Below are 26,285 nucleotides of genomic sequence, written 5' to 3' on the forward strand. Positions count from 1 at the left end.
TCTGTATTCAAATCTATTGAGTGATGTTTGAAAGTCTTTCCAGGTGAGTTTGATCCAGGAGGGTCTGAAGCCAGAGTCAGACAGAGACTGTAGAAGGACAGAGCAGCAGCAGAGCAGTCCAGATACACTGATGATCCTCTGTCAGATCCAGAGGGACACACAGGGATGATGCTGGACTCTACATTGTGTCTGACAGTGGAGCTGTTCTCAGAGCAGTTCACTCTGCAGCACTGACAGTCATCTGCACTTCTTCTCATTCCTCTGTCAGTCACTGCTGGATGAAGCTCTCCTCTCCACCTCCCAGTAACATGGCCCAGTCAGAGCGTCTCTACACACAAGCTGCTGCTGCTTCAACCTCTCTGGATCATCAGGACACAGCTCCTCCTCTCTCAGCACACACACCGTCCTGTTTACCATCATCACCACCACCTGCAGAGAGAAGAAGGAAGAGCAGAGGAGATAAACGAGTGTTTCCAGAGACTCTTCATCAGCTGTCAGTCAGTGATGCAGCACATCCAGTATAAAGAGCAGCAGGGACTTCAGTGCTGGGACTGTACTAGGACTCATTGTTGCTTCACTTTTTCTAATCTTTGGATTTTTATTGAAGTTGCTGAAAATGTTTTTCCCTCCTAGTTTGAGTTTGGACTTTCATTCATTAGAAGAACCTTGGTGTGTCCACTCTGAGCTCTGTAGGAACCCCAACAACAAGCCCAACAATCCAGATGGACGGTTCCAGCTGTTAACTGGAGGAATTCCATCCAAACATCTGCTCTCACTAAATTCTTCCTCACCTACAGACTGTGTTCTTCACTGCTTTAAACTTGGAAATGAGTGCAGTCATTGGTCTGCGTGCTGCTTTGTTCAGAGAGCTGATTGGCTGTTGACAGCGTTTGATCAGAGCGTGTCAGCCGTTACTATGGTGACCATAAAGGTCAGAAACAGGAAGTGTTTGTGTCCAATCCTGAAGCCTGTCACCATTCTCCTCTCACAGCTTCACTGAGAAGCTGCAGCTTTACAGGAAACACTGGATCTTTGTTTCATACTGACTGTGTTTAGTACAATACTGCTGACAGCACCACCCACTCACTCCATCACTCTACTTACAGCAGAGTCTCCAGTCTGTAGTCTGGACTCTGCTGAAGATCAGACAGCTGTTTCACATCTGGATCCTTCAGGTTGTTTTCGTACAGGTTCAGCTCTCTCAGATGGGAGGGGTTGGACTTCAGTGCTGCTGCCAGATAATCACAGCTGATCTCTGACAAACCACAGTCCATCAATCTGTATAACGAATGAAAGATGTAAGTTTATTAGACAAAGTGTGAGCTTGAAATCATTCAGTGTTTCATCATCTGTTCAGAGCTGAAGAAGGTTCAGAATGTAGAAGTTTAGAAAATGGAAACTCCAAACAGCTGAAGCCAACAGGAAGCAGCTTCATAGAGGAAACTGTGCAGAGTTTCAGACTATATGTCCTGATGCAGCCAGTTGGATTTTGGAGATTTGAATCTCTGTTCTGTGACTAAGTCCTTGAATCATTTCTTCCAGTTGGTCCAACAAGACAGACTAAGTATTGGACATGTGTTGTGGCTCCATTAGGGGAGCTTCTAAATGTGATGTGATGGCCCCTCTGGGTCTGTCAGGTCACAGGACTGAAGAGAGCTCAAACTGGGCACACAGTTGTTCCAGTCTGGACCAAAGACTCTATACTGGGACTGAGGGACTGCTTTGACTGCACCCACTGGGACTTTTTAAAGGCTCATGTTCTCACTTCGATCATCGATTTCTACTTACATTTCTTTCTGGGAAAGATGGGGATTACTTTGGAAACAGGAAGTATTTTCCCCAATAAGCAGCCCTGGATTAGTAAATCACTCCAACATGTTCTCAGGCAGAAGAAGCTGTCTTGTTATGAGGGAGAGAAGAAAAAGATTGAGGCACAGAAACTTGTTGAAAGAGAGATAAAGCAGCTAAAATCAGGTGTAAAAGTAAAGCAGAGGATGAGCTGAATAAAGGACACTCAAGGCTGGCTTGGAAAGGAATGAAGTCCATGGTGGGGATGCAGAACAAGGAGCAAAGATGAATGTGATGCTGAATCAGCAGAAGACTTGGACTCATTTGATTCCAGCTTTGATATCATTGATTTCAATGAAGAGCTTTGTGATTGTAGCAAAGGGCTGGTAGCTCTGAGAGTCCCACTGATGAGGTGTTTGTGTGGAAATCTCTTAGTGGGACCAAAGAGAGAAAAAGCCCTGGTCCTGATGCTGTGGGAGGGAAATGATTGAAGTGTGCTGTGAGGAACTGACTGGGAGATTTTCACACATTTTCCAGTCCTCCTTGGAACAACAGGAAGTTCCCAGCATATGGAAACAAAGGTTAAGTGTCCTATGGCACTCAGTGATGATGGTGCTGTGGCCCCACCACCTCCACCTCTTTGTAAAGGAACTAACTGTAATCTGAAGCTTCAAATGGAACTAAGACTTCCTCCACTAGGTGGCAGTGTCTGATGAGAAAGTGTTAGTGGAGCTGGCCTGGAGTCAGAAACAGGAAGATGCAGGATTTGGGCTGAAATGGGGAAAAGTGGTTAGCACTAGTGCCTTAAAGCAAGAAGGTTGTAGGTTGAAGCTTGTTGGCCTTGCTGTGGAGGTTGGATGTTCTCCCACAGTCCAATGAAATGCTGCTTAGGTTCATTGGTGCTTCTAAATTGGCTGTAGGTGTGGATGTGAGAGAGTGCTTCTGTAGCAGTCCCTCGGACCAAGGAAGAAATAGAGAGAGCCTCGACGGGTGCAGTAATTTTTACTTTGAGATTCATTCAGAATCTAACAGTGCTGAGGTGCACCAATGCACCGTGAAAACTAAACAGAAACACAAAATACATTTTCTTAGACGCTTATTACAAATATGAACTCAAATAATGCAGAAAATACAACAAAATATCAGTTAAGCAAACAAATACAACTTAAAACATGTACCTCGCTCCGCATTCCAAGGGCTGCAAATTGTTAATTTTGCTAGAGTCCGGTATCACGCTGCTTCACGCTTCATTGAGAGCTGCCTACTGGGACATGTGCGCCACAAAAACCGGTCTGAGCTGGAAGTGCAGCTTGCCGCTAACTAAACAACAGAGCCCTCTACTGGACCCTACGCGTAGCTGTTCAGGCTTAGATCAATAAACAAAACTGGACATTTACAGCTTCTCTGTCTCTCTCTGTTGGCCCTGTGATGGACTGCTCACCTCTGCAGGTGGATCACGCCTCTTGCCCTATGACAGCTAGGGCACAGGCTGCAGCCCTGTGAGCCTAAGCTGAATAAACAGTTAGCAAAAATGATCCATAGATGGCCTGAAATCCCCCAGTTAGCAGTTTGGTAGATAGCTATGACATGCTAATCCCATCCAGCAGCTGTATTCTACCTGTAAGCTGATCCCTGCTGAGCCAAAGCACTTTTTCATATACAAATTACAACCTTTAATAGAAACCTATTGGTCAGCATCTTATTAGCCTGCTGTTAGCTTCATTCCACAGAAAACTGAGAGAAACTAACAGAGTTGATAAAGAATAAAGAGAAATGTGCTGATTTAAAGCCTTTGAAGTGCTTCAGATGATCTGTGTCCACTTCTGTCCACTCATTCATTCATGTAAGCTTTCTAATGCAGCTTTGTTCTTCACAGTCTGCTTCATGAAACTCATTCTAACCCTGAATGTCAGAGTGTTCCTCCTTCTCTTTCCCATCATTCATGCTGGTAGTGGAGGAGATTTGGATGTTGGACTGTGTTTTGGATGATGTGTGTATGTTTGTGTTGGACTGCTGTCTGTAAAGCAAACGCACATTTTGCTTTGGATTTCAGTGTCAGACAGACTTTAAGGTGGAATGAAGAGTTGGAGAGTTTCACAGTGAATTATCCAGTGGAGGATTTTTCTTCTTCTTTGAAGGTTTGAAATGTGAACATTGTTCTGCTGCAGTCAATGGACTAAACCAGAGAAGAAGAAAACAGACTTTACCATGAAGATCCTCAGTGTGGATCAGTATAATATCAGCCTGATGTCTGCAGTTTAGTGTCAGCACAACTTTCACATCATATTCATCTCAGCACAACTAAAACATGCTGACTGACCCCAGAGTTTCAAGTCCACATCCTGGACTCTCCAGGAAACCACACAGATGCTTCACTCCTGAATCCTGCAGCTTGTTGTTCCTGCTCAGCTCCAGCTGTCTCAGATGGGAGGGGTTGGACTTCAGTCCTGCTGCCAGATAATCACAGCTGATCTCTGACAAACCACAGTCCCTCAATCTGTATAAAGAATGAAAGATGTAAGTTTATTAGACAAAGTGTGAGCTTGAAATCATTCAGTGTTTCATCATCTGTTCAGAGCTGAAGAAGGTTCAGAATGTAGAAGTTTAGAAAATGGAAACTCCAAACAGCTGAAGCCAACAGGAAGCAGCTTCAAACAAACACAACAAGAGAAAAAAAATCTGAATGTTTCACATTAAAGTCGTACATTTATCATAAAAACAGGACAAAGACTTGAAAAAGTCGTGTTTTTCCTTCCAGGAACCACAAGGCTTCACTTTTAAAGGTGAAGTGTGAAAGAAATGGACATATTTGAAGTCCAACACCTTTTTCCAGTCACATTATTAAAGCAGACAAACTACAAGCTCATTTTCATTCCAACAAGTCATTTTCTGACCTGGACTAACAACACTGGTCTCTATGTGCAGCTGGCTGTGAGACCAGTGCTCAGGGAGCGTCTACAAAGTGCAACACTGAAAGAACATCACACACTCATTTGCTTCCAGCACTTTCACACAAACATCTACTGTCATTATTGTCACCAAACTCTGTGGATCCTTTACTGCAAATTCAAATGGGATCAAATGGTCAGACAAAAGAGGGTTATGAGGAAATATGATGAAATGTTGTGTATTAGCAGCAAGTTATTGAATCATTTTCCTCAGAAACCAAACAAAATGATTGACAAACATGTTTTTACAAACTCAGTGTTGGACTTGGATCAGCAGGATAAGCTGATGTTTAAAGGCATTTGAGTCTCGCTGTACGAGAGTCCAGTTATTACTCAATATTTATGGATGATGTTCTTTCAGTGTTGCACTTTGTAGACGCTCCCTGAGCCTCACAGCCAGCTGCACATGGACCAGCTGACATTACCCAGCATTAGAGGCGGGTGTAAAAAAATGGATTTTCCTATTTAAATGGTTTTAATTTGAATAAAGCGATGTTGATTCATTCAATCCTGAAACGATTTTTAATATAAATGTATTTTGCCAGAATCTCAGGTTAAAGCTCCCAAAAGTATTTCAACAACAAGCAAACAGATAAAACAGTAAATGAGAGCAGCTAAACACACAAAGATGGAAACACAGATCGTGGATCGTTCACTCGACGGCACGTACACGGACACGCCGTCGGGGCTGAAAGTGGACAGCTCACAGATCCTGAAGCTGCACACAGCAAAATCAAAAGTGTGAGTGTGGACGCTTCATCTCTTTGCTCTTGAATGCTTTGCTTCTTATATTGATTTTTATTGATTTTTATGCTGATTTTTTCCCTTTTTTCCGTGTGAGCTTACCTGCGATAACTTCTGGACACTTGTAGATCATTAGGACTAGAGTGTTCTTAACAGAAACAGCAACATTTTATGGTTACCTTGTCCTCAGCGCTCCGTGTGTCTGTGGCCTAGACACAGCTGAAGCCTGATTACAGCGTCTGGGCACCGAGCAGCCTCAATAGCCTGGAAAGGTGCTAACCGCTAGGCTAACTAGCAACAAGATGCCTTCCCTCTCCACAGATGACTACCACAGCCTCCTGCAGAAGATTGCAGTACTGGAGACAAAAATTCATCGCTTAGAAGTAAACGTGGAGGTAAATGGACTGTGTGGAAATGAAACAACCTTGCCTTTGATTCAAAACAATGGCGATGAGCAAGCTAGTACACAGCTAAGGAGCACAGATAACATGACCAAGAAAGTAGACTCTGTGCATTATTATAAATCCTCAAGTGATAATCCCCCCTTAGACTGTCTTGGTGCAAAACCAAGACATAAATCATGTCTCCTGGAAGGGGGAGGACGTATCACAGGCAGGGCACAGCGAGCTGAAATCTCTGAAACCGACTGGCCTTCACTTCCTACGAGACAGAGAAGCTCTTCTACCCCTGTATACGGGAGGAAACAGGACTGGACAACCGTGAATAGGAAGGTTAACAACAAACCTCCAAAACAACTGAATGTGAAACTGCAGAACAGATTTGCTCCACTATCAAAGGACCCTGGATCTATATCGGACAACCATCCATCTAAAAGCAGCGAAATAAGGTCTGAAAATCTGTTAAAAAGTGAAAGGCCACAGGGAAAGCTAAAGGCTAGGCCTGAAACTCTGATTGTGGGTGACTCTGCCGTAAAGGATGTACAAAGGATGTGCGGTAAGAACACTAAAGTCCTCTGCTTTCCTAACGATATGGTCAACAACCTGAAGGAGAGAATTCTTCAAATTGCAGATGAATATCCAACTGTGACAAACATTGTCCTGCATACAGGGTCAAACGATGTGTCCAAACAACAGTCGGAGGTTCTGAAACGGGACTTTACTGGATTATTAAATACTGTAAACTCTCTGAATGCAGCTGTATTCATCAGTGGACCTGTACCGCCGGTCAGAGGAGGAGACGAGAGATTCAGCAGGTTGTTTACACTGAATAAATGGCTTATATCAGCATGTGCTGACCACTCAGTGCACTTTATCGACAACTTTAATATTTTTTGGGAACGCAGGCATCTGTTCAAAGCAAATGGATTTAATTTTAACAAGTCAGGGGTGAAAATGTTCACCTCCAACTTGTTTTATTTCATACGTCATCCATCCGTGCTTGGTGCCAAGGCTGAGATAAACGAGGAGTTATCTCATAAAGAGGAACAAACAGAACTCCAAGAACAGACAAAGCCCAGCAGAAACCTTGAAGAGGAGCTCCATTTGCCCCCACCCGGGAAGAGCCTCAGAAAGGAGAGACATCCATGGCATCTGAGGAAGAGCCTCAGAAAGGAGAGACATCTAAGGCAAGAAGAGGGGTCCCTATTTGCCTCCAACTCTCTCAACAACACCAACGACCAGGACAAGGGACCACGACCTTCCCCAGTCCCCCAAACCCCTGACAGGCCATCACCCTCCTCCCCCTCCCTTTCTCCCTCCTCCCCACACCTGAAATTCACTGAGGTGATGATGGAGCGGGTCAATGCTGGGCTCAGATCTACCCCCCGTCCCAATCCCTTTTTGTCCCCCATAAACCCCCCACCAGAGCGGCCAAAGGTTCGCCATCGAGCCCCACCCTCAACAGAGCAATCGAAGTCACATTGCCCAGCCTCGCCCCCCTTAGTTCCTCTTCATGCCCTGTCTCCGCAGTCTGATGCGTGATGTGTGAAGGGTCCGGGCTGTGAGGATTATGGCAGTGATGACTTTTCCCAGGAGAAGCTGGGACCCTGTTTACTAGAAGGTTTTAAAATTTCTGTACTTTTAGGTGACAGGAGACATGTGGCCTGGTCAAAACACAGAGAGCTGCACTCTAAAAGATCTTTAAACATAGTAAACATACCTTGTGTGCCACAGACTGCTCCCAAACACGAGGGGACAAGTAATACCTCTAAAAAACTCAAGTTGGCTTTATTAAACATTAGATCTCTAGCTGGGAAAACATTTTTAATTAATGATTTAATCACTGAGCACAGCCTTGATTTTATGTTTTTAACTGAAACTTGGTTGGACCAAAGTAACAGTGGAGCTGTTCTCATCGAGACGACCCCTCCTAACTACAGTTTTATCAGTGAGGTCAGGGCGAGCAGGAGAGGAGGAGGGGTTGCTGTCTTATTTAATGAATCATTTCAATGTAAGCAGCTATCTCCTGGAAGTTTTCAGTCTTTTGAATATGTGGCTTTACAGCTGAAGGCCCCATCCAAAGTTGTGTTTCTTAATGTTTACAGGCCTCCCAAATACTGCACAGACTTTTTTAATGACCTCAGTGAACTGCTGTCTGTGATCTGTGTTGATTTTGACTGTGTAATTATTGTTGGGGATTTTAACATTCATGTGGACAACCCTCAGGACAAAGGGACTAAAGACCTGAGTAACACTCTGGGCAACTTTGGGCTGACTCAGCATGTAACAGAGGCCACACATAATAGAGGACACACTCTTGACCTACTGATCTCCAAAGGCCTGAGCATTTCAAAGGTTACTGTGTCTGATGTGGGCCTGTCTGATCATTACTGTGTTTTCTTTGAAAGTAAAATCTCAGCCCACACAAATATATCAACAACAGTGATCACAAAACGGTGTATAACTGAACACAGTAGTGCAATTTTTAACCAGGTCTTCCCATTAACACCTGACCTGCCCAGAGGGTCAGTCAATGAGCTCGTCAATAGCTTCAATGCTAACATGTTAAATGTAATGGACACTATTGCTCCCATTAAGGTGAAGGTTATCTCTGGAAGGAAAAAGTCTCCATGGAGAAACTCCACACTGGTGAAAAATGAAAAAAGAGAGTGTAGGAAAGCTGAGCGCAGATGGAGAAAAACAAACCTCCAGGTTCATTATGACATTTATAAAGAGAAACTTCACAATTATAATTTACAACTGAGGAATGCAAGGAGGTCCTACTTCTCTGACATCATCACTAAAAACAGCCATAATGCTCGGGTCTTATTTTCTACAGTTGACAGGCTAACAAACCCTCCTGTGTCAGTGGCAGCTGAACTTCATTCGACCATGGCCTGCAATGATTTTGCCAAATTCTTCACTGAAAAAATCCAAAAAATTAGACAAGCAATTGGTACATCAACAGCAGATCCAGGATATGTACTGTGTCCACCAAAAAACTGTTTAAACACCATGAAACAGTTTCAACCTATTAACAGCAAAGACCTGGAGGACATCTTAGGTCAACTGAACTCCTCCTCCTGCTGTTTAGATGTCCTGCCAACAAGTTTTTTCAAAAAGGTCTCAAAGACTTTAGAGTCAGACCTGTTACAGATCGTCAACTTTTCTTTATTATCAGGTGTGTTTCCAGAATCACTAAAAACTGCTGTAATCAAACCTATACTGAAAAAGGACAATCTTGACAAGACACAAATGAACAACTACAGGCCGATCTCAAATCTCCCGTTTTTAAGTAAGATCATTGAAAAAGCAGTTTCTCAACAGCTCAGTTACTTCTTAAAACAGAATAATTGCTACGATGCCTTCCAGTCAGGTTTTAGACAGAACCACAGCACTGAAACTGCTCTGACCAAAGTGTTTAATGACATATGTCTGAATACAGACAGTGGAAAAATGTCAGTCCTAGTTTTACTGGATCTCAGTGCAGCATTTGATACAGTTGACCACAACATATTACTCAAACGACTGGAGAACTGGACAGGTCTTTCAGGAACTGTACTAAACTGGTTCAAAACATACTTAGAAAACAGGAAATACTTTGTATCAATAGGTAACTTCACATCTGAGCAGACAAGTATCACATGTGGAGTTCCCCAAGGTTCCATCTTGGGACCCCTTCTGTTTAACATCTACATGCTCCCACTGGCACAGATTATAAACAACAACAAAATAAACTATCACAGCTATGCAGATGACACACAAATATATATCACAATGTCACCAGGAGACCGAGGCCCTGTACAGGCTCTTGGTAAATGCATTGAGGAAATCAATGACTGGTTGTGCCACAATTTTCTCCAGCTAAACAAAAACAAAACTGAGGTAATAGTCTTTGGCGCCAAAGAAAAACGATTACAGGTCACCAGAGAACTTCAATCTATACATCTAAAAACCACAAACCAGGCGAGAAATTTGGGTGTAGTGATGGATGCAGACCTAAACTTAGAAAAACACATTAAGACAATAACAAAGTCAGCTTACTATCACCTCAAGAATATATCAAGGATAAAAGATCTGATGTCTCAACAGGACCTGGAAAAACTAGTCCATGCATTCATCTTTAGTAGGCTTGATTACTGTAACAGCATCTTTACAGGTCTACCTAAAAAATCAGTCAGACAACTACAGCTCATTCAGAACTCTGCTGCTCGAGTCCTCACTAAGACCAAAAAAGTGGACCACATCAGTCCAGCTCTGAGGTCCTTACACTGGCTGCCTGTCCGTCAGAGGATAGACTTTAAAGTTCTGATGCTGGCCTATAAAGCTCTGAATGGTTTAGGACCAAAATACATCAATGACCTCCTGACCCAGTATGAACCTTCCAGATCCCTCAGGTCATCTGGATCCGGTCTTTTATCAGTTCCCAGAGTCAGAACCAGACACGGAGAAGCTGCATTCAGCTTTTATGCTCCTTATATCTGGAACAAACTCCCAGAAAGCCTCAGATCAGCTGAAACACTCAGTTTATTTAAATCCAGGTTGAAGACTCACCTGTTCTCAGCTGCATTTGAATAAAGCACCAAATCCACACTTTAAGCTTAAATTTCAAAACTTACATTTAACTACTGATTTTATCTACTGTTCTGATTTTATCTGTTTTGATTTTATATACTGTTTTGTTTGTTTGTTTGTTTGTTAATTAGTTAGTTAGTTTATTTGCTTGTTTTAATCAATTTTAAATCATGCTTTTTATTTGTTCTTGTTTCTAATGTCTCTGTAAAGCACTTTGAATCACCTTGTTGTTGAATTGTGCTATACAAATAAACTTGCCTTGCCTTGCCTTGCCTTAAATGTTTTGGTGTTAGTAGTCTTCTTGCAAAAGTAGAGTTAATTTTACTCTAAGTAGAGTCACATTCTTTTAATGTAACTCTGAGGTGTAAAATGATAGTAGTTAAAATCGAGTGTTAAAAATGAGTGTTTCTATGTCAAATCTGGAGGTGTTAAAATGGAAACATTAACTCTTGACCTCTTAACTCTGAACTCCTACAGGGGCTATGACACCAATAGAGTAAATTCACAGACTCCGCCCCCAGCACAGCTCCAATTGAAGCTGAAGTGAAGCCGTTTCAGAACATTTTGCTCTACATATTTGAGTTGTTTGCCATGCTTGGTAAGTCATTTTTTCAAAGGTTGTTTCAATTATTATTATTAGCTTTTACTTCTGTGGCTCTTTGGAGTTGAGACAAAGCTGTGTGAAAGGCATTAGCCATGTTGCTCGCTGATAGCACAATATTCTGTTTTAGTTAGCTGAAAGGTATTGTTTGCGGGCAAATACCACAGCCTTGAAAAAAAGCTTGCATGTGAATTTTCAGTTAAACTTTTGGTCAAATACACCTAAAACAATGTCTAGAATGTGAAATGTTGGTATAATGGTGCTACTTGAAGCCTGAAAACGATCTCCCATAAAAAACGAGCAAACAGCAGTAGCAGGCGTCCTGACTGGGTTCTACGTTAGCATAGATCCCTCCAGAGTTTTGTGCACACGGTTTAGGTAAAAATGAAAAAGGTTGAGGTTTTACATTTAGTCAGTATTACCTGTTGCCTGCGTCCTTGTCTTTTGGGAAAATACTTTACACAAGTAATGGCTCAAAAAGCATTCCTTTTTTTTTTTACTGTGCTCCACTTGTTTAGTGGATTATTTGTGCCATTAATTAGTGTCAACTAATCTTTATTCAATCTCCGCACAGGATATGCTTGTGAAGATGGAATATGGGGGAGAGCAGAAGTGCGTTGAAGTTCCACAAAGTGATGAATGAAGGACATGCATATTGTATTGAAGAAATAAGTGATGAGAATGCTGTTATTTGCATTTACCAGCTCACCTATGTCAGACCTTTTGATAAACACAATTCTAATGAAAGTGAGAACATGTACACTGTTACATCTTTCAGAAAATGTTTTGAAATTGTGGTGCACAGTTCAGAATAAATGTTTTTCAAAAACCGTTGCGTCTTTTTAGTAAATGATTATTTTCAAAATAAATTTCTAGAAGTTCAGAAGAGTAAAATTCCCGCTTTTTGGAAGGAATTAGAAGATAACTCTTATGTAGTTAAACTAAAATACTCTTTGAGAGTTAATATATAAACTCTTCACACCAAGTGTTAAATTATCAACTCCAGACAGATTTGGTGTTTAACACTAAATCAGAGTTAACGTACCAACTATCCAAAAAGAGTTAAATTAACACTCTCTGGTGTGGACCCATATAGACACTTTAATAGTGTTGAAATCAAATCCGACAGTGTTAATTTGGACATGCTGGATTTGCTGTGCAGGTTTTATCTGTCTCCAACCAAAACTGACTGAACCAGCAGCAGAAGAAGATCCAAATTACGCTTTACGTTTGATGAACATCGTCATGAATTCTCTCTGACTTTGACGTTTACTTCCTGCACAGCTCTCTCTCTCTCAGTGTACTTCAAGAACAGTTTACCTTCAAAAATCTGTTTCCTGCATTATTCACTGCTTATTACGCACCAGTCTGCTGTTGTGTTCACTGCTGTCGGCCTCCGAAAACAAAGCCTCATTTCTGCTGTTCAATACTGAAGAAATGTAAACCTTTTAAAATGATGACAGATTACAAACTCTCAACTGTGTCTGTAATCAAACCTCTGTAACTTTGCTTCACTTCAGCAGCATCAGCTCATGTTCACATGTTGATTCATGGTTTGCTTCAGTTTTTGATGGACTGCAGAATATTTTGAAGGTTATCTGCTATAAAAAGCCAGAACAGGAAAATCTGCTTCATGTGTTTCTGTTTGATCCTCAGTGACTTTGACACAAAGGCCTCTGCTGTGATGATCACACCTCTGATCAAGTCTCACAGTATCAGCTTTGTTTTTATACATATGGATATGTGCTGATAAATGATCAGAATTATAATATTTCCCACTGTCTGCTGTGTGCCGTGACCTTTGACCTGCTAAAGACAGTCAGCTGTGGATTATTCATTGTTGTGTCTGATACTTAGAACTGTGAGGAAGAACACTACACAGTTAATCAGGGTCCCCTCTCTCTGAATCAGGAAAGGTGGGCAGGCCGCGTGTGGGCCGCGGGCCATACGTTGAGTCTCACTGTTTGAAATGTGAACATTGTTCTGCTGCAGTCAATGGACTAAACCAGAGAAGAAGAAAACAGACTTTACCATGAAGATCCTCAGTGTGGATCAGTATAATATCAGCCTGATGTCTGCAGTTTAGTGTCAGCACAACTTTCACATCATATTCATCTCAGCACAACTAAAACATGCTGACTGACCTCAGAGTTTCAAGTCCACATCCTGGACTCTCCAGGAAACCACACAGATGCTTCACTCCTGAATCCTGCAGCTTGTTGTTGTAGCTCAGGTCCAGCTCTCTCAGATGGGAGGGGTTGGACTTCAGTGCTGCTGCCAGATAATCACAGCTGATCTCTGACAAACCACAGCCCCACAATCTGTATAAAGAATGAAAGATGTAAGTTTATTAGACAAAGTGTGAGCTTGAAATCATTCAGTGTTTCATCATCTGTTCAGAGCTGAAGAAGGTTCAGAATGTAGAAGTTTAGAAAATGGAAACTCCAAACAGCTGAAGCCAACAGGAAGCAGCTTCAAACAAACACAACAAGAGAAAAAACTCTGAATGTTTCACATTAAAGTCGTACATTTATCATAAAAACAGGACAAAGACTTGAAAAAGTCGTGTTTTTCCTTCCAGGAACCACAAGGCTTCACTTTTAAAGGTGAAGTGTGAAAGAAATGGACATATTTGAAGTCCAACACCTTTTTCCAGTCACATTATTAAAGCAGACAAACTACAAGCTCATTTTCATTCCAACAAGTCATCTTCTGACCTGGACTAACAACACTGGTCTCTATGTGCAGCTGGCTGTGAGACCAGTGCTCAGGGAGCGTCTACAAAGTGCAACACTGAAAGAACATCACACACTCATTTGCTTCCAGCACTTTCACACAAACATCTACTGTCATTATTGTCACCAAACTCTGTAGATCCTTTATTGCAAATTCAAATGGGATCAAATGGTCAGACAAAAGAGGGTTATGAGGAAATATGATGAAATGTTGTGTATTAGCAGCAAGTTATTGAATCATTTTCCTCAGAAACCAAACAAAATGATTGACAAACATGTTTTTACAAACTCAGTGTTGGACTTGGATCAGCAGGATAAGCTGATGTTTAAAGGCATTTGAGTCTCGCTGTATGAGAGTCCAGTTATTACTCAATATTTATGGATGGTGTTCTTTCAGTTTTGCACTTTGTAGACGCTCCCTGAGCCTCACAGCCAGCTGCACATGGACCAGCTGACATTACCCAGCATTAGAGGCGGCTGTAAAAAAATGGATTTTCCCATTTAAATGGTTTTAATTTGAATAAAGCAATGTTGATTCATTCAATCCTGAATCGATTTTTAATATAAATGTATTTTGCCAGAATCTCAGGTTAAAGCTCCCAAAAGTATTTCAACAACAAGCAAACAGATAAAACAGTAATTGAGAGCAGCTAAACACACAAAGATGGAAACACAGAGCGTGGATCGTTCACTCGACGGCACGTACACGGACACGCCGTTGGGGCTGAAAGTGGACAGCTCACAGATCCTGAAGCTGCAGGTTTCATCTGTCTCCAACCAAAACTGAGTGAACCAGCAGCAGAAGAAGATCCAAACTACGTGTTAGAAAGGCCACTGTTTACACATTATTTGCTTGGTTGAAGTGTTGTGGTTTGTTTATAGATAGTGTTTGCGCTGTGGAAATTGATATGTCCTACGTCTTTGAACTCACCATGTCTATGCTGACGCTCCTTGAATGCACCACTCTGTGCTGTGTGCTGCTAGTCTGCCTTTATCGCTGCTGCTAGCCAGCATTGCTCCTCGTGTCCTCTCATCAGCATTTTGTGGGTTTTGGTTTATTGCTGTGTGTGACTGCCAGAAGGTGGGTTCTGTTTACATGATGTTGTGTATGTCAGATAGTGATGTGACGTTCTGTATCGGGGCTTCGAAGCGTGTGTCGAGTAATGGAGGGGGCGTTTCCGCGAAGCGCGTATCGAGGCTTGCTTCATTTATGGGAGGAGCTGAAAATGATGACGTCCGAAGCCTCGCTGCCCGGCTGTACCACGTGACTGGTTCATGAAGTGGTTCGAACTTTGCCGCAAATAATCATTTTCCACACTGCCAGCATAAATATACACAGTATACTGCCATCACTACACTATAGGTGTTTTACACACTCCTTTTGTTGTTGACATTTACAGGCTGTGTGCAAAATGCCACACTCTTCAAATTCATGCCAACTAATATTTTTACGTCCAGTAGGTGTCCTGCTAGAGCAAATGAAGCTTCAAGAAGCTTCGCGTTGGGGTGAACCAATTGGATGAAAAGCATCAGTGCTTCATGAGGCTTCATCTGCCCATCACTAATGTCAGATGCTATTGTGTGTATTTGTTCCCTCTTGACTATGCTAATGTTATCTTATGCTAATACGCTAACATGCTATGTAAGCTACTAAGCTAGTTAATGCTAATCATAAATCTGGTGTAATTATTGAAGTTGTTATAGATGTGAGTGTTGAATACAGTTCCTTGTGCTATCTCTGTGCTAGAATAATGTCTGGGCATGTTGAATGTTTTATGTGTGCTGTACTGATAGTTGCTTTATGTATCGTTACTACAGACCACAGCTGAATAAATCTCCTAAACGTGGAAGCTGCCTCCGTGTTCTTTAACCGGAACACACCCACCATACCTTGCCGCTCTACATCAAATCAGCTAAATTCCCGGAGACAACATTCTCTCCATTTTACTACGGTTTACGTTTGATGAACATCATCATGAATTCTCTCTGACTTTGACGTTTACTTCCTGCACAGCTCTCTCTCTCTCAGTGTACTTCAAGAACAGTTTACCTTCAAAAATCTGTTTCCTGCATTATTCACTGCTTATTACGCACCAGTCTGCTGTTGTGTTCATTGCTGTCGGCCTCCGAAAACAAAGCCTCATTTCTGCTGTTCAATACTGAAGAAATTTAAACCTTTTAAAATGATGACAGATTACAAACTCTCAGCTGTGTCTGTAATCAAACCTCTGTAACTTTGCTTCACTTCAGCAGCATCAGCTCATGTTCACATGTTGATTCATGGTTTGCTTCAGTTTTTGATGGACTGCAGAATATTTTGAAGGTTATCTGCTATAAAAGGCCAGAACAGGAAAATATGCTTCATGTGTTTCTGTTTGATCCTCAGTGGCTTTGACACAAAGGCCTCTGCTGTGATGATCACACCTCTGATCAAGTCTCACAGTGTCAGCTTTGTTTTTATACATATGGATATGTGCTGATAAATGATCAGAATTATAATATTTCCCACTGTCTGCTGTGTGCCGTGACCTTTGACCTGCTAAAGACAGTCAGCTGTGGATTATTCATTGTTGTGTCTGATACTTAGAACTGTGAGGAAGAACACTACACAGTTAATTCAATTCAATTCAATTCAATTTTATTTATATAGGGCCAAATCACAACAAAAGTCGCCTCAAGGCGCTTCATAGATACAGAGAAAAACCCAACAATCATATGACCCCCTATGAGCAAGCACTTTGGCAACAGTGGGAAGGAAAAACTCCCTTTTAACAGGAAGAAACCTCCGGCAGAACCAGGCTCAGGGAGGGGCGGGGCCATCTGCTGCGACCGGTTGGGCTGAGAGAAGGAAGACAGGATAAAGACATACTGTGGAAGAGAGACAGAGGTTAATAACAGATATAATTCAATGCAGAGAGGTCTATTAATACATAGTGAGTGAGAAAGGTGACTGGAAAGGAAAAACTCAATGCATCATGGGAATCCCCCAGCAGCCTACATCTATTGCAGCATAACTAAGGGAGGATTCAGAGTCACCTGGTCCAGCCCTAACTATATGCTTTAGCAAAAAGGAAAGTTTTAAGCCTAATCTTAAAAGTAGAGATAGTGTCTGTCTCCCGAATCCAAACTGGAAGCTGGTTCCACAGAAGAGGGGCCTGAAAACTGAAGGCTCTCCCTCCCATTCTACTTTTAAATACTCTAGGAACAACAAGTAGGCCTGCAGAGCGAGAGCGAAGTGCTCTAATAGGGTGATATGGTACTACAAGGTCATTAAGATTAGCTGGGGCCTGATTATTTAAGACCTTGTATGTGAGGAGCAGGATTTTGAATTCAATTCTTGATTTAACAGGAAGCCAATGAAGGGAAGCCAAAACAGGAGAAATATGCTCTCTCTTTCTAGTCCCTGTCAGGACTCTTGCTGCAGCATTTTGGATTAGCTGAAGGCTTTTCAGCGAGTTTTTTGGACATCCTGATAATAATGAATTACAGTAGTCCAGCCTGGAAGTAATAAATGCATGAACTAGTTTTTCAGCGTAACTCTGAAACAGGATATTTCTAATTTTAGAGATGTTGCGCAAATGGAAGAAAGCAGTCTTACATATTTGTTTAATATGTGCGTTGAAGGACATATCCTGGTCAAAAATGACTCCAAGGTTCCTCACCGCGTTACTGGAGGCCAAGGTAATGCCATCCAGAGTAAGAATCTGGTTAGATACCATATTTCTAAGATTTTCAGGGCCGAGTACAATAACCTCAGTTTTATCTGAATTAAGAAGCAGAAAGTTAGCGGCCATCCAGGTCTTTATGTCTTTAAGTCATTCCTGCAGTTTAACTAATTGGTGTGTGTTATCTGGCTTCATGGACAGATAGAGCTGGGTGTCATCAGCATAGCAGTGAAAATGTATGCTGTCTTCTAATGATACTGCCTAAGGGAAGCATGTATAATGTAAACAGAATTGGTCCTAGCACTGAACCCTGTGGAACTCCATAATTAACCTCAGTGTGTGAAGAGGACTCTCCATTTACATGCACAAACTGGAGTCTATTAGATAGATATGATACAAACCACTGCAGCGCGGTAGCTGTAATACCTACAGCATGTTCTAATCACTCTAATAGGATATTATGGTCAACAGTATCGAATGCTGCGCTAAGGTCTAGCAGGACAAGCACAGAGATGAGTCCACTGTCAGATTCCATAAGAAGATCATTTGTAAATGGTAAATGGCCTGTATTTATATAGCGCTTTACTAGTCCCTAAGGACCCCAAAGCGCTTTACATATCCAGTCATCCACCCAGTCACGCACACATTCACACACTGGTGATGGTAAGCTACATTGTAGCCACAGCCACCCTGGGGCGCACTGACAGAGGCGAGGCTGCCGGATATTGGCGCCACCGGGCCCTCTGACCACCACCATTTGTAACCTTCACTAAAGCTGTTTCTGTGCTGTGATGAGCTCTGAAACCTGACTGAAACTCTTCAAATAAACCATTCCTCTGCAGATGATCTGTTAGCTGTTTGACAACTACTCTTAAAAATGATTTTTGATATGAAAGGAAGGTTGGAGATTGGCCTATAATTAGCTAAGACTGCTGGGTCTAGAGATGGCTTTTTGAGTAAAGGTTTAACTACAGCCAGCTTGAAGGCCTGTGGTACATAGCCGATTATTAGAGATAGGTTGATCATATTTAAGATCGAAGAATTAATTAATGGCAGGACTTCTTTGAGCAGTTTTGTAGGAATGGGGTCTAAAAGACACGTTGATGGTTTGGAGGATGTAATTATTGAAGTTAACTCAGAAAGATCAATTGGAGAAAAAGAGTCTAACTTAACATCAATGGTACTAAGAGTAGCTGTAGATAATATTACATCTGTGGGATGATTATTGGTAATTTTTTCTCTAATGATAAAAATTTTATTTGTGAAGAAGTTCATGAAGTCATTACTAGTTAACGTTAAAGGGATGGTTGGCTCAAAAGAGCTCTGACTTTTTGTCAGCCTGGCTACAGTGCTGAAGAGAAACCTGGGGTTGTTCTTATTTTCTTCAATCAGTGATGAATAGTAAGATGTTCTGGCTTTGCGGAGGGCTTTCTTATAAAGCAGCAAACTATTTCTCCAGGCTAAATGATGATCCTCTAGATTTGTGACACGCCATTTCTTCTCCAGATTACGAGTCATCTGCTTTAGGCTACGTGTTTGAGAATTATACCACGGAGTCAGGTACTTCTGATTTGAGGCCTCAGTTTTCACAGGAGCTACAGTATCCAGAGTCGTACGTAGTGAGGAGGTGAAATTATTAACAAGATAATCGACCTCTGTTGGGGTAGTGTTCAGATAGCTGCTCTGCTCTGTGTTGGTACAGGGCATTGGAGATGATAACAGTGGGTGGATTATATTCTTAAACTTAGTTACAGCACTTTCAGAAAGACATCTACTTTGATAAAGTCTACTCTCCACCGCTGTGTAATCAATTATTGTAAATGTAAATGTTATCAGGAAATGATCAGACAGGAGAGGGTTTTCAGGAAACACTGTTAAATGTTCAGTTTCTATGCCATATGTTAAAACAAGATCTAGAGTGTGATTAAAGTGGTGGGTGGGTTCTTTTACATTTTGAGATAAACCAATTGAGTCTAATAACAGATTAAATGCCATGGTGAGGCTGTCATTTTTAGCATCTACATGGATGTTAAAATCACCCACAATAATTATTTTATCTGAGCTCAGAACTAAATTAGATATAAAGTCTGAGAAATCAGACAGAAACTCTGTGTAAGGCCCAGGTGGACGATAGATGATAACAAGTAAGACTGGTTTCTGAGTTTTACAGCTGGGGTGGACAAGGTTAAGCATCAGGCTTTCAAATGAATTAAAATTCTGTCTTGGTCTTTCATTAATTAATAGGCTGGTGTGAAAAATTGCTGCCACACCGCCCCCTCGGCCTGTGCTTCGAGATTTCTGGTAGTTAGAATGACTCTGGGGTGTTGATTCATTTAAACTAACATAATCATCCTGCTGCAACCAGGTTTCTGTAAGGCAGAGTAAATCGATTTGTTGATCAATTATTAAGTCATGTACTAACAGAGACTTGGAGGAGAGAGACCTAATATTTAATAATCCACATTTCACTGTTTTACTCTTTGGTTCAGATGTGGATACTGTATTGTTCTTTCTTTGTGATTGTTTATGTTTAAGTTGTTTGTTGCTGGTTTTTAGTTTGTTTTTTGTCTTTTTGGAAGCTGACACAGTCTCTATAGAGATGGGTTTTTGGGGGGGTAGCAGGAGGAGAGAAGCTGCAGAGAGGCGTGTAAGACTGCAACTCTGCTTCCTGGTCCCAACTCTGGATATTAATCAGGGTCCCCTCTCTCTGAATCAGGAAAGGTGGGCAGGCCGCGTGTGGGCCGCGGGCCATACGTTGAGTCTCACTGTTTGAAATGTGAACATTGTTCTGCTGCAGTCAATGGACTAAACCAGAGAAGAAGAAAACAGACTTTACCATGAAGATCCTCAGTGTGGATCAGTATAATATCAGCCTGATGTCTGCAGTTTAGTGTCAGCACAACTTTCACATCATATTCATCTCAGCACAACTAAAACATGCTGACTGACCTCAGAGTTTCAAGTCCACAACCTGGACTCTCCAGGAAACCACACAGATGCTTCACTCCTGAATCCTGCAGCTTGTCGTTGTAGCTCAGGTCCAGCTGTCTCAGATGGGAGGGGTTGGACTTCAGTGCTGCTGCCAGATAATCACAGCTGATCTCTGACAAACCACAGTTCATCAATCTGTATAAAGAATGAAAGATGTAAGTTTATTAGACAAAGTGTGAGCTTGAAATCATTCAGTGTTTCACCATCTGTTCAGAGCTGAAGAAGGTTCAGAATGTAGAAGTTTAGAAAATGGAAACTCCAAACAGCTGAAGCCAACAGGAAGCAGCTTCAAACAAACACAACAAGAGAAAAAACTCTGAATGTTTCACATTAAAGTCGTACATTTATCATAAAAACAGGACAAAGACTTGAAAAAGTCGTGTTTTTCCTTCCAGGAACCACAAGGCTTCACTTTTAAAGGTGAAGTGTGAAAGAAATGGACATATTTGAAGTCCAACACCTTTTTCCAGTCACATTATTAAAGCAGACAAACTACAAGCTCATTTTCATTCCAACAAGTCATTTTCTGACCTGGACTAACAACACTGGTCTCTATGTGCAGCTGGCTGTGAGACCAGTGCTCAGGGAGCGTCTACAAAGTGCAACACTGAAAGAACATCACACACTCATTTGCTTCCAGCACTTTCACACAAACATCTACTGTCATTATTGTCACCAAACTCTGTGGATCCTTTATTGCAAATTCAAATGGGATCAAATGGTCAGACAAAATAGGGTTATGAGGAAATATGATGAAATGTTGTGTATTAGCAGCAAGTTATTAAATCATTTTCCTCAGAAACCAAACAAAATGATTGACAAACATGTTTTTAAAACTCAGTGTTGGACTTGGATCAGCAGGATAAGCTGATGTTTAAAGGCATTTGAGTCTCGCTGTATGAGAGTCCAGTTATTACTCAATATTTATGGATGATGTTCGTTCAGTGTTGCACTTTGTAGACGCTCCCTGAGCCTCACAGCCAGCTGCACATGGACCAGCTGACATTACCCAGCATTAGAGGATAAAACAGTAAATGAGAGCAGCTAAACACACAAAGATGGAAACACAGAGCGTGGATCATTCACTCGACGGCAGGTACACGGACACGCCGTCGGGGCTGAAAGTGGACAGCTCACAGATCCTGAAGCTTCAGGTTTCATCAGTGTTACGACTTTTGTCGTAATTATATGTAAATTTGAGTGTGCAGGTGCTCCTCCATGATTGGTGCATCCAGGGTGGATGGCTGGCAGCAGATAAGAAGATACCGCCAGGGACTGCCATGTCATTCATCTTTGGCCCAACCCAACCGGCAAAACGTTAACTGTGTCACTATGTTGGTTAATGTAAGAGCATGTAGGGGTGGACCGCCTTTTTGTTTGATCAGTTTTCTCCTGTTTTTGTTAGGCAGGGAGGAAAGTGATTGTCGTTTGAGTTAGTTCTTTTGCGTAGGTAAGTTGTATTTATTCCTGAGATAGGCTACCTTATGTCTGTTGTTTTGGCCTTGGGTTCACCCTGAAGTTATGATATGCTCCCTTCCTTTGTTTAACTGCACTCATTGTAAATAAATCACTGTTACAAAGTATTAAGTGTGTGACGTGATGCTTGGGGTTGGACGGGGATGGATCACCCTTTATGTTGTGGTCTGGCCGCGCCTAGACGGGCCATAACAATCTGTCTCCAACCAAAACTGACTGAACCAGCAGCAGAAGAAGATCCAAACTACGCTTTACGTTTGATGAACATCGTCATGAATTTTCTCTGACTTTGACGTTTACTTCCTGCACAGCTCTCTCTCTCTCAGTGTACTTCAAGAACAGTTTACCTTCAAAAATCTGTTTCCTGCATTATTCACTGCTTATTACGCACCAGTCTGCTGTTGTGTTCACTGCTGTCGGCCTCCGAAAACAAAGCCTCATTTCTGCTGTTCAATACTGAAGAAATGTAAACCTTTTAAAATGATGACAGATTACAAACTCTCAGCTGTGTCTGTAATCAAACCTCTGTAACTTTGCTTCACTTCAGCAGCATCAGCTCATGTTCACATGTTGATTCATGGTTTGCTTCAGTTTTTGATGGACTGCAGAATATTTTGAAGGTTATCTGCTATAAAAAGCCAGAACAGGAAAATCTGCTTCATGTGTTTCTGTTTGATCCTCAGTGACTTTGACACAAAGGCCTCTGCTGTGATGATCACACCTCTGATCAAGTCTCACAGTGTCAGCTTTGTTTTTATACATATGGATATGTGCTGATAAATGATCAGAATTATAATATTTCCCACTGTCTGCTGTGTGCCGTGACCTTTGACCTGCTAAAGACAGTCAGCTGTGGATTATTCATTGTTGTGTCTGATACTTAGAACTGTGAGGAAGAACACTACACAGTTACTCAGGGTCCCCTCTCTCTGAATCAGGAAAGGTGGGCAGGCCGCGTGTGGGCCGCGGGCCATACGTTGAGTCTCATTGTTTGAAATGTGAACATTGTTCTGCTGCAGTCAATGGACTAAACCAGAGAAGAAGAAAACAGACTTTACCATGAAGATCCTCAGTGTGGATCAGTATAATATCAGCCTGATGTCTGCAGTTTAGTGTCAGCACAACTTTCACATCATATTCATCTCAGCACAACTAAAACATGCTGACTGACCCCAGAGTTTCAAGTCCACATCCTGGACTCTCCAGGAAACCACACAGATGCTTCACTCCTGAATCCTGCAGCTTGTTGTTCCTGCTCAGCTCCAGCTGTCTCAGATGGGAGGGGTTGGACTTCAGTTCTGCTGCCAGATAATCACAGCTGATCTCTGACAAACCACAGTCTATCAATCTGTATAAAGAATGAAAGATGTAAGTTTATTAGACAAAGTGTGAGCTTGAAATCATTCAGTGTTTCATCATCTGTTCAGAGCTGAAGAAGGTTCAGAATGTAGAAGTTTAGAAAATGGAAACTCCAAACAGCTGAAGCCAACAGGAAGCAGCTTCAAACAAACACAACAAGAGAAAAAACTCTGAATGTTTCACATTAAAGTCGTACATTTATCATAAAAACAGGACAAAGACTTGAAAAAGTCGTGTTTTTCCTTCCAGGAACCACAAGGCTTCACTTTTAAAGGTGAAGTGTGAAAGAAATGGACATATTTGAAGTCCAACACCTTTTTCCAGTCACATTATTAAAGCAGACAAACTACAAGCTCATTTTCATTCCAACAAGTCATCTTCTGACCTGGACTAACAACACTGGTCTCTATGTGCAGCTGGCTGTGAGACCAGTGCTCAGGGAGCGTCTACAAAGTGCAACACTGAAAGAACATCACACACTCATTTGCTTCCATCATCCAACCTGAAGAGGAAACAGAGATGCCTCCCCTTCAAAGTAAAAGCTGCTCCTTTTGGACACAGTATCAAAGAAAGTCTACAGTATAACATAGAAAAGACAGAACAAAGTTTTGGTTGTTTTTAAATTGTGCAGAAATGAAACTACACTAAGCTCAATTATGTGACAGACATTTCATCCCATGTCAGTTTGGCCTCATCCTGGGCCGGATTATCCAGCACACACTCTGACCACAGGCCCAGGGGCCACGCACAGCTGGGCTCGATCCAAGAGACAGGAAACAAACCAACACAATAATAAAAAGCACCATGTGATCTTCTTACATCTTCAAGACAAACATAGTAAAAACATGAGCATATTTGTTTGCTGATAAAATGATGTGACAGGTAGAACAGAGTAAAGTGGTGGTGTTACAGCCTTTCTCCCCTCTGCTGCCGAGGCTGTTAGTCTCTCCCAAACTCAGCTACAGGACTTCCAAATGAATGAAAGCAGCAGAAGTGGCTTTACAAATGAAAGAGGAAGAGGAGAAGAAGAGGAGAGGGAGGCCACCCTGACCATCACTCCAGCTGAAAACATCACACTTCCATTAAAGTTGGTGAGAAAATGTTGAGCAGGATGAGCTGCTGGCTAATCTGGAGGCTGTAGCAGCAGCTCACAGTCACAGTGGATTTCCACTCATGAAAAAGCTCTGGCTGCTTCATTTCTCATCTCATATCAGAGACTTTAATGCTTCACTGAAGCTGTACTGTGATGCTTCCATATCCCAGTGAGGCCTCCATAATGATTTCAACTGTTCTGTATACACACTGTGTGCCCTGTATGGCTCAAAGTCTCTGAAGCCTGTTTTTATCTGCTATCATCAGATCTTCATCATCCTCATTCTCATTCACATCCCTCACACACTCTACAGCCTCATCAGCACTGACTTCATCTTCACTGACTGATGGAGCACAACATGAACCTGTGGAGGCTGAAACACTGTCCTGTCAAACATCTCCCCGTCACCACTCCACTTCTGTCAGCCTTTAAATCAACCCTGCTCAAGTCTGTCACTTCTGTTTGGAGCCAAAAGGAAAAACTGTTGTTCAGTCGTTTGGAAAGAAAACATTTCTGAAAGCACTCAAACTTCTTCACATTTGTCTTCAGACACATCCTGAACATTTAGGAACTAAAGAAAGTTTCAAACATCAATCAAAGACCTGAAATATAGAAAAACAACAACAGCCGCAGTCAGTGAACTCACCCCAGAGTCTCCAGTCGACAGTTTGGACTCTCCAGTCCAGCACACAGAAGCTTCACACCTGAATCCTGCAGGTTGTAGTTGTTACTCATGTCCAGCTCTGTCAGATGGGAGGGGTTGGACTTCAGAGCTGAGGCCACAACTTCACAGTGAGACTCTGAGAGTCGACACCGAGTCAGTCTGTGATGATAGAAAATATAAAATGTGTTATTATAAAAGCAGAAAATCTGCATCATAAACACAGACTGAATGTATATGAAGACAAAACAGAGTGAGGTCATAATCTGATGAATCTGCTCTTCACATCTGTGCTTCAGCTCCTCTTACTGTGTTTGACATGACACAACGATTGAGTCTCTCTCAGACCTGCAGACTTTTAATGAGAATCTTTGTTTGGCTTTAATCTGCAGATGAAGGAGGAAGATGGTGTCACATTTAGGCTTCCATAATGTCCACAGTCTGTCACTGAGATCTGATCCAGAGTCAGAGTGAAGACACACATTTGGACTGTTTCCTGTTTTGACTCCAGAACATTTTGAATGAGTTCAGCTCAGTGAAGAGTTCCAGCTGGAAAGATGATCTCTGTTTGCTACCTGCTGTCAGGTATGACTGTTCACGTCCACACGCAGGAAAAACCTGCTGACTGTTACCAAACGGAGCAGAAATCTCATCACTGGACAATAATGATGAATGAACTCAGAGCTGTTGATATCAGATCTGATTTCAGGGGAACTAAACACAGAAATGATTGGCTCATTTTAGCTTTCTGAGCCATTATCTGCTGGTGTGTCGCTAGTTGGCAGAAAATGATTTGTATTCCTGTTCAGGGCTTCAGTGTTTATGAGTCCAGATCCAGGTGACAGCAAGTCAAAATGATGTTACCTGTCTGTGTCCAGCAGCAGCCTGTATTCACTTTGAATATTGTTATAACCTGACATGGATCAGTTTGTCTTTGATTGGTTTGTAAATGTCACTGTTTCCATTGGACCTGAGTGACGTACAAAGACAGAGAGGGAGAGAAAGGAGAGAGAGGATGGAGACAGCAAAGAGAGAGCAAACACAAACAGGTGAGAGTGGAGAGGTGACCAAGGTCAGCAACCAATCAGAGAGCTTCTGTTTGACCCACAGTCACTGATGATGACTGCACATAACCAAGCAGTGTGTTACTCTGATATCAAATATGGATCCTGCTCTTATAATAATGATCATCAGATGATATTATTGTGTTATTTTGTAGCTGAATACGATGTTTGTGTGATTATCAGTGAA

At 41.9% G+C, this 26,285-nt stretch overlaps 1 protein-coding gene across 1 annotated transcript in view; it reads right to left on the reverse strand.

Annotated features, from left to right (window-relative positions):
• Positions 1-26,285, reverse strand: part of LOC147336683 (NACHT, LRR and PYD domains-containing protein 12-like) — a 206,880-nt gene that overhangs the window by 165,648 nt on the left and 14,947 nt on the right. Inside the window, exons 5-8 of the mRNA XM_086285538.1 lie at positions 25,020-25,196; positions 23,093-23,269; positions 20,404-20,580; positions 4,109-4,285 (exon numbers count right to left, since the gene is read on the reverse strand). Coding sequence (XP_086141664.1) covers positions 4,109-4,285; positions 20,404-20,580; positions 23,093-23,269; positions 25,020-25,196 — 708 coding nt within the window. The remainder of the gene's footprint in view (positions 1-4,108; positions 4,286-20,403; positions 20,581-23,092; positions 23,270-25,019; positions 25,197-26,285) is intronic.

The sequence above is a fragment of the Aulonocara sp. 'chitande type north' Nkhata Bay genome, linkage group LG3, assembly GCF_057382095.1.
Source record: "Aulonocara sp. 'chitande type north' Nkhata Bay isolate Kocher_YH1m ecotype deep benthic linkage group LG3, A_spYH_male_GT1.1, whole genome shotgun sequence".
In the NCBI taxonomy this organism is placed as follows: Eukaryota; Metazoa; Chordata; class Actinopteri; order Cichliformes; family Cichlidae; genus Aulonocara; species Aulonocara sp. 'chitande type north' Nkhata Bay.